Genomic DNA, 12,022 nt, shown 5'->3' with positions numbered 1-12,022 from the left:
CCTAATATGATCTTCTACGGTTGCCTCGGCGTCGACGGCATCCACGATAACCTAATATGATCATCTAGGGTGCCTCGGCGTCGACGGCATCCACGATAACCTAATATGATCATCTAGGGTGCCTCGGCGTCGACGGCATCCACGATAACCTAATATGATACATATCCTCATTCCATCATTTAGGGTGCCATAGTTAACATCATGACAGTATCCAACAACTCTAGTTAACATCATGACAGTATCCAACAACTCTAGTTAACAACATAGTTAACATCATGACACCATAGTTCAAAGCTTACAAGACATAGTTCAAGGCTACACCCTACTTCAAATACTGCAAACTGCCACTAGTTCACACATTACAAGCCATAGTTCAATGCTTGAAACCTAAGATAATGACCCACATGGTCAGATTACAAATCACTCTTCATCGCAAATATCCTTGATGTCCTTCAGCTTTCTCTTGTTCTTGTCACTAGCTTTGACAAGATCAGCAATGTGAAACTCCAAATTCCTCCTCTCAGTGCTCAACTTTTCCTTCTCCTTCAAATGAGCAAACTTCAGATTCCTAATCACATTACCTTGGGCAACCTGAATGCTCTTCAACTGGTCAACCTTTTGCTTCACTTCTTTGTTCTCAGCATCCATTGCACCCAGCTGTTCCTTCAAAGCTGAAATATTATTGTCCAAAGAAGGAGTGATCTCCTCATGTTCACCTTGTTGGACTTCATTTTCCTTGGGAATATTGTCCTGGGTATCAAGTAGGTTGTTCACATCCTCAACAAGCTTCTCATAAGTCTCCTGTAGCTTGTTCTTCTGTGATGTGAGATTGTGGACAAGTGATGAATGTTCCAGACATGCCATCCTATTAGCACGCTGGCAATCCTCATACAAAAGCCATAGTTTGTGAAGAGCATTCTGCAGATGCTCTGGCCACTCCTCATCTACCCAATGAACAACACCACAACTGCTTGCTTCCTGCAAAACAACAAGTACAAATGCATTTACTTCCTTTTTCACTTCACTTCTATTCTGGCCACTCCTCATCTACCCAATGAACAACACCACAACTGCTGGCAATTCTATTCAGTCTATTAGCAAACAACAAGTACAAGTACAAAACAACTATAGTATACTACACATGCACAATTCAGCTCAACTCTGAATTTTTAACAGCATACTACACTGAATTTACTTCATTTATACCTTAATTTTTAACAGCACAATACAATTCAGTTCAATTCATTTACTTCATTTATATCTATGAACAATGCACTATGGATACCTTAATTTTATATCTTTGTACTTAATTTTTAATAGCACAATTTAATTCATTTACTTCATTTATATCACTGTGGTGTAGTTTATTTATATGTATGAACAATTCATTTACTTCACGCAGTCACTATGGTATGGTACATGACAGTACCTTTAACTAAACTACTAGGTGAACAGTGAACATGAACAATGAACAGTGAACATGAACAATGAACAGTGCATATGAACAATTTATAGTTTCTTCACAAAATGAGCAAACTACAGATTTTTGCTAGCACTCACATCAAGTCCACAGGCAATGAACCTCCTCCCAGTGCTAATCCCTTCGAAGCAAACATGCCTCTTCGCCGGCTGGCCATGCTCACACATCACCATCACCTCATCATCAACACCAGAGTAGTTCGGGTCCTCGATTGTAGCCGGGATCTACATCAACAAAAGAAACGCACAAAATCCATCTCACGGGTTCAAATCGAGCAGGAAAACAAAATCCCCAAACCGAAACCCTTGCTCAAAGAACCCTAGCTACGAGTTCAAATCACTGACCTTGATAGGGGAGCCGCCTGAAGAGTACTCGTAGCCCGATTCCTCGCTGTCGTCGCTCCACGAAACCATGGCGGACGGCGGCCAGCTGGCTTCTCACCGACGGCGACCAGAGCCAGAGAGAGGAGGCAGAGGAGAGGGGCGAGAGAGAGAGAGAGAGGGCGCGGGGCATCTGTCTGGCGAGCACCGACAGGACCGACCGCGCGGCGTGTTGACCGTTTTCTTTCCTAACGGCGCCGTTTGCCTGTCCGCACGCCACGTCAGCGTTTTCGCGGCCCACCTGTCGGAAAAGAGATCAAACGAGGCTAAACGGCTGTTCAGTGCTTTTTGCAACGGGTTAAGAGATTTTACGGTGTTTTTTGCAACAGATTAACGACTTGGTAGTTTCCTGCAAACCTAGCCACAAATGTGGTGGTTTCTTGCAATTGACTCAACCCTTCAAGCTCCAGGTGCTGCACGGCTTGGAGCTCAGACCTAGACGACGACCACCACATGGTCGCCAATGACCCCGTGCCCTCCCCCGCCGCTGGGCAGATGTGAGACACCATGGCAACAAGCTGGCCGGCGCTGGGTCTTTCTACTAGCAGCTAGTACCTGTTTCATTTCTTGACCGGATCGATCAGCCGATCGAGAGTAAAAGGAGAGTAGAGCACCAAAATTCATTCGTTATTTAATTTTTGTTGGAACGGGAAGAGCCAACAAGTTTTCTTCTCGAGATTAATTAGTCCCGTTTTTAGTATGATTTCGGGCAACATTTTCTTGTTTTTAGGTTCGGACACAAGATTGTGGTTTGAGATATTGAAAGGATGATATATTTTTTCTTCATGTTTTATGATAGGATATCTCTTGGATCTTGTATATCACCATCAATTTTGCCAAACATGTATCGTTATTTCATTTTGCCATCAAATACACTAGATTGATCTCTCCCACTCTCCACATGTAAAAATACTTTGTTGTTCTTCGGTTAGTATGAAATCCGGATTATGCAAGCTACCTCTCCACATGTAAAAATACTTTGTTGTTCTTCGGTTAGTATGAAATCCGGATTATGCAAGTACTACCTCCGTACCAAAAATTTAAAACATTTTTGTATGCTAAACTAACTTCAAAAATGTCTTACGTTTTGATACGGAGGTAATACATGATATGATATCTATGTGTAGTTTAGTGTACAAATAGTGGCTTTGAGTTTGTCGTGGGCTCGTGGTTGAACTATCAACTGTAGCTAAACTACCGACTGTATGTAGACTTCAAAGTTTGCCACTATCCATGAGTTTGCTATTTGTACCACAAATGCTTTTGCATTCTGATTTAGCTGGATTTCACCGCAGCTTGTGCGTGAATTGAACTTTTTGTGTTCTCATGGTGTGCTAGACCGAACCACGATCATCCGAGAATATAGTTGTAAGTGTCATGATTATTTTCATTCAAGGCTTATTTTATCGGATTGGGGAAAATCTAGACGGGGCTAGTGAATCGGTTAACCATGTTTCTTTGTGAGGAATTACCAATATTTTGGGAAAAAAAGAGGTTAAGGGGGGAGTTCCCTCCCTTAACTTTCGTTGTTAGGCAGGCGGGGAGATTTGAACCCAAGTGGCTTGAGTGGGGGAGATTCGAACCCGGCCATGTGGTTACTAAAATTTTGCAAACCAAAATTCCATGAATTTGAAATTAAATAGACCGAGTTTGTTAAACTTGCAAGGTCGACCGCATGAGTACATCGAACTAGCCAACTAGCCATATTTTTCAAACATGGGCAAATACAAAAATGGTTTTAATACCATAATTAACGTGCAGTTCTGATGTGTGATCTTTAAATAAAATACTATAGTGGATATATAGTTGTTCCAGTTGCTAGGTCTACGCAATTAACAAGAAAATCATGAGGTTTCTAGATTTTTTTTTGCGGGACATGAGGTTTCTAGATGTTTGAATATTATACAGTACAAAAAAACGAATCTTTGTGCGGAAGTACCATTTTGAGCTCAAGCTCATTTGAGCCTAATGAACAGTAAATTCAAAAAAATAAAAAATATCTGAATTTTTTGGTGGTATACTTGACAGATGTTCTAAGTGTTTGCAATTCTTTCATCATGAGATCACATTTGTGGAAAGAATGGAATCTATGAGTTGCTATAAAAACGAAACTGTGTTCAGTTGGGGAAAGAAACAGATTAGCCTTTGCATTGCAGGCTAAAGAGGTATGCCTAGTCATTTCAGAGAGATAATGTAAGATCAATCAATTCGTATTTTTAGAAAAAGGCATATACACGACGTACGTGGTCCTTTTATACTTTCTCCGTTTTTAAACATTTGTCTTTTTAGAGATTTCAACAAGTGACTACATACGAAGCAAATTGAATCAATCTACACTTTAAAATATGTCTACATACATCCGTATGTGGTGGTCTATTTGAAATCTTTAAAAAGACAAATATTTAGAAACAGAGAGAGTAGTTGACATGCATACCGGGGCCAGCGGGGCAGACGGTATCTATCGACCCGCTGCGTTCTGTCATGGAAACCCGCCGTTATAATAACTAGCAAAAGGGCCCGTGCGTTGCAACGGGAGAAAACAAATCATAATCTCCAATGGTATCCGGTGAAATATTCCATAAATATGACCTTAAATAAACCGCAAGAAGAACTGTCTTTTTGAATTGATTTTGCAATTGTTCTGTCATCTTCCATTCAGTAAGATCAATGTCTTTCCAATCGCCCTTAATCAAGTTCTGATTTTTAAGAAGATCCAAATGAAATTGTACTCCTCGTTGCTAACAGAGATTTGGAGTTCAAAAATGATAGACATTAACGAAATATGAATTTATATCATTTACATGTAGGATTAAAATTGGTGTTGTAACTAACCGTAATAGCAAGGTCCTCTCGGTCAAACTTCCAGCACAATGAGTCCAGTACTTGAATCTCACGCTTTTTCGTATTCACAATAGCTAAATACCAATGCGTGTTGCTGCTATTTATTGGAAGTTCTATCTGTAATAAAGATAACTAGGGAAAAAATGTTTGAAACATAAATCATGAAAGTTATGGATATGTATATTACTATGTCATGCTCCATATAATTTTTGACAATCTTTGTCATAAAGGCACTATCTTCTTGTATGCCAAGGTTACCATCCCGTTCTAATAGTGAGGTAACAAAAGGACTCTCAAAATATACTTTATTGTCATTCTCTAGATGATTTTGGTCCTTTAAACAACATATATATGCATAGATCACCTGAAATTAAGATTTAGAAAAATACATTACTAATAAATATTAGTGTTTAGAAACTCTTTCCTGTTTGAGTAAGTGTACTTACATCATCATTTACCCACTCTTTTTCATCTAGCAGACACATCAATTGATTTTGTCTCACAGAACTTCCATGTATCTGAACCAGCAATTCTTTACTCCAAGATGATTCTATTGCTATATGTGCACATAGATCATGGTCGGTCGATGCATAGTCTGCAAAAAACACAATAATTTAAGAATTTATTCCAGACAAAAGTACAAATAATAACTCAAACAAATACCTTGTGGGAGATAATCGTATGTCACATCAACTTTGATCTCTTTATTTGAATCTGGTTCCTTAACATCATGTAATGAGAAAACAGGAGATAATGTTGAGCTAGATGGGGATGGAGGAGATGGCAATGGATCATGATCTATCTGATTATCTAATTCCGGCACAATGGATTCAAAACATTTAGAAATTGGTGTAGATGCTGACATAGTTAGCGACATTGGTGATGGCTCCACAATAGCTGATTCAGCAGTTTTTGCTTTTTTGAAGGCCAGTTATCCAAATCCTCTGCAATGTTCAGTTCAGTGATGTCATTTATTTTCTGCAGTTACAACACAAATAAAAGGTAAGCCTCAAACCGTTAGTTTGTTGGTAGAATATTTCAGATCCAGACCAATCTTAAATGTGATTTTTTTAGCTTATAAATACATGGTTGAATGATTATAGCAATCGTTTGGCCGGAGGTAATTTAGTTCATTTGCAGAAAAAGTTCTATACTTGAGTTTACCTTAACTCTGATGTAATATGAAGCTTCGTAAAAGGTAAGCAAACACGTATAACCACTGCTACTCTAAGTAGGCTTATGCAAAGGAATCAAGACCAGAGTGAATACCAGATTTATACCAGCCTTTCGCCGGAGTAACTATCAATCAGATTTATACCAAAGTGAATCCCCACTGCCCCCTTATTGAAAAAGGGAATGATATTGGCATCTATATTACTGAAAGTACATTACAGTATATATACTTTCAGTTTTGATACTCTATGTTCAGTAAGTAACCATGGGTTCAGGAGATAAACTCATATGTTTAGAATACATCCAACTGCGAAAGGCTGGATACACTTCAAATATATGTTGGAAAGCACACATATCCAACATAAGATGTTTGTAGTACACGCTGAGATATCTACTCATGTGTATGCCACTGCAAAGCTAATAGATGAGTAAGCAATTGGAGATACAAAATGAAGCTCTGACAAAAATCGGGCAACATGAAAGCGTATAGCCATAAATATACTCTTGAACGCAAAGTGACGGCATATGTTCGGAATTTTGAATTATAATGTTCAGCCCGACAAAGCGGTGGATGCCCAGATTAGCAGACAAATTTCAGAATAAAAATATGACAACCAGCAATGCTCTGCTATCAAATTGGCATGGACTGCAGTGTACATAACCAAGCAGATTTCAGTATGCAATTGAATTTCATTAGTACTATATGAGCAAGGCTATCATAGATTATCAAATCCATCAAGCACTATAACTGAGGAATAACCAATTCAAGCAGTGGCAAGCAAGCAAATCATTTCAGAAGGACAAAACTATCTTTCAAGCATTCAGTTCAGAAGATTCAGAACACACGCGTTCGGTTCACAGCTTCAGAGTGATTTCAGCTAGCTAGAGGAAACTAACCGAACGAAAAGGCAAAGCCACGGCTGCTGCAGAGCACGGGCACGAGCGAGCAGTGGTAGCAGCAGGGACGTGCACGAGCGCGCGAGCAGCAACAGTCGCCGCGCACGGGCTCGCCAGCCAGACAGGGGACAGAAAAATAAATCAAACAGGGGTCAAACATACCTCTGGTGTAGCCGCCGCAGGCGACATTGGAGTGCTCGACGGATGTTCTTGTAACTCCGGCGAACTCGACGCTTCTTCCTCCGACGAACTCGGCGAAGACATTGGATGTTTCGTGCAAAATTGATCTGATGGAGATTCCAGCCGACTACCCTTCCTTTTTATAGTAGAGAACAACAATCCGGATTGGGCACTCCATTGAATTGTGTTCGACAAGGAGACGGTGTGCAATCGATCCAAATTAGGAATAGCACGGGCACAACGCAACACACGATAGCAGAGGAGGTCTTGGAGATGAGTTGCAGTGGCCTTCACGAATCATGACGTCACCTATGCCCAAATCCAATCCAATCCAGCCCCGTTTCTGCTGCGTTTATGCCCAAATCACTTGACCGGTGGCACATGCAGCGCCGGCCTGCCGTGAGCAACTCCGGTGAGCCACGTCTTCCTTCTTCAAGCAAGGCAAGTCTCCTCGTTCTCGCTATGCTCGATCAACTATCACCGCACACCAGCGGCTTCGTGCACGGAAATCTCTTTGGCACAAGCGGAATAACATTTCTTCGTCAGGCACCGTATGTACCTTGGCGCTCTCGCCGGTTAGCTCGAGATGGACACCCCGTGGTGTGCACACCCGGACTCTGCTCCCGCCGAGACCTTCTGCAGCCTCCAGGCTGCCTGCCTGGCGGAGACAGTGTCGAGCTGCATCTCCTCGTGCCGGCACTACTTGATGCAGAAGGGCGTGTCCCCTCTGTACATGAAGACGTCGCTGTCGCACGCCAGCCGCTTGGCGCAGAGTGCGCACGCGTCCAGCGCCGGCATGCCGGGCTCGCCCACCGGCTCGTGGCGCGGAGGCCGGCGGCGAGGACCTCGTTGCTCTTGGCGACGTCAAGCAATGCGTAGCTCCACTGCCGGAGCCTCCCCTCCAGTTCGCAGTTGCAGTAGCGCCCGCACTCCAGGCCGAAGCCGCCCCGCCGCAGCGCCTCAGTCCGCCGCGCCCGCCCGCCGCGACACCTACAACGCCAGCCGGGACGCCTCAGTCCGCCGCGCTCTACAACGCCCGTCGCGAAGCCTCGCCCCGTTCCTGGTCTCGGGCGGCGCGGAAGCCCGCCGTGACGCATCCCCTGCCTTGGCTTCTGCGGCGTCGACGCCGGCGGCAAGCGGCGGGTCGTGCACGGCGGTTCAGTGGAGGCAGGGTGTTTTGTACCTCAGTAAGAATGGGCGACGCACGCTGGAGGGTTCGCTTCACGGCGGACCTCGTGACGGCGCGACACGTCACGTTCAACGACGGCGAACTATGGCTGCGCAGGGAGGCTCTCCGGATCGTGCTGCTCGACACAAAGGGGCACACGGTGGATGCACGCTTCCTTCGATCCGGTGAGTGGATCGACATCGGGGATATTGTCGCATTTCCTTGCCATTTTGCTAGGGTTTGTGATAGATCTCCGGCGAACGGCGGAATTTCCGGCGAGGATGCGCCGCCGCGTGGCCCTACTCACAGGCACACGGTACACGGGGCGGTTGTGCGGATCTGGACGTGCACCGCCGAGCACCACATCTGACAGATGGACCCGGGGTCCTTGGGCGTGGACCGGTCCGCGATGAGATGGATGCGCGACACGTAGATGAGGGGAGATCGGACCGCCATGAGTGCGATGGAGCTAGGGTTTCTGGGGGCACCGCGGGTATAAAACATACGGGTGCCACCCCTTCTCCCATTTTGGATCTCGACGAGGGGCTCGCTCACTTCTGGAGCGCTCCGTCTCTCGCCAGATCTGGGGTTCAGCCAAACTTCGCTTGGTGGGATGGCAAAATCCATGGCGACCTTCGCTCCTTTGCTCAAGTAGTTGCCTCTCAACCCTCCACAAATCCCCTTGCTGGATCCAAAGAGAAGCCACCTGTTAGATTTTCCGTGAATCCTACCGATAGATCCAAAGAGAAGCCACCTGTTGAGATGAGAGGGGATGGTTTCGGTGCGGGCCGCCAGGGACGCGGCGCTGGGCGATTCGATCGTGGCCGCGGCCGCGGCCGCGGCTTCGACTCCCACGTCTGGAAGCGCAAGATGGAGATGGGGAGCTCCTCCACTACCAACGACAAGTGGGAAGAGGCGGCCGGCGGTCTGCAGGCGAACCGAACCCGGCAATCCCGATGGGATGGGGATGGCGGTGACCTGCAAGACTCCCAGGAGACGGCGGCGACTGAGGGGCGGCAGGAAGCTCCTACCCATCGTCAAGAGATGCGTGGTGGAGACAGCGGAAGCGACAAGGCGCACCGCGCCTTCGACAAGAACAACGTCTCTGCCGTGAACCGCGAGTATTCCTCTTCTGGTATTATCGCTCCACCTTGTGATGCTTGTCAGATCTGCCATCTACCTGGGCATTTTACTGTTAGATGCCCTCAAGCTTTCTGTGAGAGATGTAAGAAAAGAGGTCACCTATCCTTTGTTTGCAATGAGTTCTTCCCTTGGGATCACACACCTGTGATGTGTGCATTTCAAACTAAGGGTCAGGGTTTCTTTTACATTCCTGACTACAGCGTGGATAGGCAGAGCAGGGAAAACATTTTCAATATAGTTGTCACCATTACTGATGGCTTGGCTCAGACCAAAGATATTGAGCATGAGTTAAGTGTGTATGTTGGCCAGGGGTGGCGTTGCTCTGCTAGATTCTTTGCTCCTCAAAAGTTTGTAATGAGGATGCCGAATCCTAGAGAGGTTGACAGAGCTCTTTTTGTTGAGAATATTAAGTTGAAAAATTGTGGGTTTAGTGTCAAGTTCTCTCCCTGGTCTGAGGATATTGATTCTGAGGGACTGTTAGAGATTGCTTGGGTTAGGATTGGGAAAATTCCACCTAACAAGAGATGTGATAAAACTGTTGCTTATGTGGGAGGGTTAGTTGGAATTACCCTGGATGTTGATATGTCAACTATAAATCGTCCCTCTTCTGTCAGAGCTAAAATTGGCTGTAGATCGATAGCTCAACTTCCTGCCACTGCTGAAGGGGTGCTTGCAGGACGCTTCTACAAGTTCACTTATGAAGTTGAGGAGGTTTTGGTTAAAAATCCTGTGAATGCAGAAACTGTGGATCCTATTCCTGATGAAAGGACCAAGCCAAATCAGACCCCTAAGAGGAGACGTACTGAACAAGAGAAAGGGGTGCCGCAGCCTGAGTCTACTGGACGTGACAACATTGGGGGTTCCTATCGTGGTGGCAAGGCCTGTCGCCTGCTATATGATGATAAAGAGGGATCTCCCTCTACTGAAAGTGATGAAGATAATTCTCTACTTATTGAAACGCTGCAGAAAGAAATCAAGGAAAAAATGAAAGAAGATGGCATGGACTCCTCTAACTGGATTGTCCCTAGGAATCCTGATGTCATGGAGACTACTGTTCAAGATATACATGTGAAAGAAGTCATACATAATAAATTTACCTCGGCTTGTCAAACTGCTACTAACCCTTCTCAGATTGTGGAGGTGACTGGTGAGGTGGACCCTGGGTTGAAGACTTCATGCAGCTATATGGTACAACTCCCATCTTCTGAAAACATGGAGGAGATCATTCTTACTCCTCCACTAGCAACTGAAGCCCCACTGAGATTCAGCAAACGTAACGCCTCTGGGATGCAGGGCAAGATTGAGGACAAGGCCAAGAAACTGGCTAGTAAGAAAAATCTGGAAGGTAACAATACCCATGCTTCCAAAAATTCCTTTGATGTACTTTCTGACAATGAGTTGATTAGTAGAGCTAATAAGATAGGGGCAGACATACCCAATGATAATTTCGCTGTTATTGACATTATTAGAGAGCTTGAATGCGCCCGAAAAGAATTAGAAGATAAAAGGGAAGATAACAACACTGAAATAGTACGGGATAACTTGATTGTGACAGACGGTTTGGGTAGGAACACCCCTGTGAATTTAGAATGGTTGGACCAGGAAGAACATATATATGAACATATCTCTTCTATTAAACCTAAGAAAAAAAACATAGCAAATCTGCTGTCAAAATTCCTAGGCCTGTGACTAGGAGTCAGAAAAGAAACACTTCTGAGGAAGATTTGTTAGGTAACCCTGCCCCGTCCCCTGGTAGGGTTACTCAGACCAAATTCCACAAAAAACGTTCCAAATGAGAGGACTCATTTGGAACTGTCGAGGGGTGGGCAAGAAAAGGATGGCCACCTGCCTCTCAGACATGATTAGTGACCATTCCCTTGACTTCTTAGGTCTGCAAGAAACTATGAAGAAAGAGTTCACACCTAAATGTTTGAGGAGAATTGACCCCTTTGACATATTCCAATGGAACTGGGTGCCTTCTATTGGCAAATCTGGGGGCATTTTGTGTGGTGTGAGGAGAGACACTCTGGATATAGTATCCTGTGCTAAGGGCAAATATGTGTTACAACTAATACTGTATGACAAAAAGAAGAAAATACAGTGGGGTTTGCTGGTAGTTTATGGATCGGCACATGATGAGTTCAAAAATGACTTCCTGATTGAGCTGGCATCCTTTTGTAGTGGCATGACTGTGCCCTACATAGTGGGGGGAGACTTTAATATCCTGAGACATGCAGGGGAGAAGAATAAGAAGATGATGAACAACAAAGCCACTGACCTGTTCAACTCCATTATTAATACACTAGCTCTTAGAGAAATTCATATCAGTGGGGGTAAATATACATGGACCAATAATCAGACCCACCCCACTCTTGAGAAGCTAGATCGAATTCTTATGTCTGAATGCTGGGAAGATATCTTCCCTCTGGTCTCTGTGAGGAAATTGGTTCGGGAGATTTCTGACCATAATCCACTACTGTTGTCCTCCGGGGAAGAAGGGCGCGAAGCCCCGAAACCTCGTGAATTTCGTTTTGATCTGTCCTGGATCAATGATGAAAAGTTCTTGCCCACTGTGGGGAAAATTTGGGCCAGGAAAGTTGCTTCATCAGATCCTATTGATGTCCTGAATATCAAGTTAAAAAGATTCAAAACATACTTTAAAGGCTGGGGTTCAGATAAATATGGCCACGATAAAAAGAGAAAAGAGGACTTACGTATGGAACTAGCTATGCTGGAGGAACTAGAAGAAGAAGATATGTT

General features: G+C 44.5%; 2 protein-coding genes across 2 annotated transcripts; one reads left to right on the top strand and one right to left on the bottom strand.

Annotated features, from left to right (window-relative positions):
* Positions 1–215: 215 nt before the first annotated feature.
* LOC109771266 (uncharacterized) lies at positions 216–2,243 on the bottom strand. The gene is made up of 3 exons (XM_040401959.3): positions 1,825–2,243; positions 1,561–1,704; positions 216–978 (listed from the first exon to the last, which is right to left on the bottom strand). Exons 1-3 carry the CDS (start codon positions 1,891–1,893, stop codon positions 421–423), a joined length of 771 nt encoding a protein of 256 aa, XP_040257893.2. The 5' UTR covers positions 1,894–2,243; the 3' UTR covers positions 216–420.
* A 6,638-nt stretch (positions 2,244–8,881) lies between these two features.
* LOC141042719 (uncharacterized) lies at positions 8,882–10,951 on the top strand. The gene has a single exon (XM_073511597.1). The coding sequence runs from the start codon at positions 8,882–8,884 to the stop codon at positions 10,949–10,951; it is 2,070 nt and encodes a 689-aa protein (XP_073367698.1).
* The last annotated feature ends 1,071 nt before the right edge of the window (positions 10,952–12,022 follow it).

This window comes from Aegilops tauschii, chromosome 3 (assembly GCF_002575655.3).
Source record: "Aegilops tauschii subsp. strangulata cultivar AL8/78 chromosome 3, Aet v6.0, whole genome shotgun sequence".
Classification (NCBI taxonomy): Eukaryota; Viridiplantae; Streptophyta; class Magnoliopsida; order Poales; family Poaceae; genus Aegilops; species Aegilops tauschii.
The sequence above is the reverse complement of the archived record's forward strand: the minus strand, read 5'-3'. Positions and strand labels throughout refer to the sequence as shown.

Coding starts and splice junctions, on each gene's coding strand:
- LOC109771266 (XM_040401959.3), bottom strand. CDS start 1,893: ATGGTTTCGTGGAGCGACGACAGCGAGGAATCGGGCTACGAGTACTCT. Junction 1,705..1,824: donor CAGGCGGCTCCCCTATCAAG/GTCAGTGATTTG, acceptor TTGTTGATGTAG/ATCCCGGCTACAATCGAGGA. Junction 979..1,560: donor TCATTGCCTGTGGACTTGAT/GTGAGTGCTAGC, acceptor GTTGTTTTGCAG/GAAGCAAGCAGTTGTGGTGT.
- LOC141042719 (XM_073511597.1), top strand. CDS start 8,882: ATGAGAGGGGATGGTTTCGGTGCGGGCCGCCAGGGACGCGGCGCTGGG.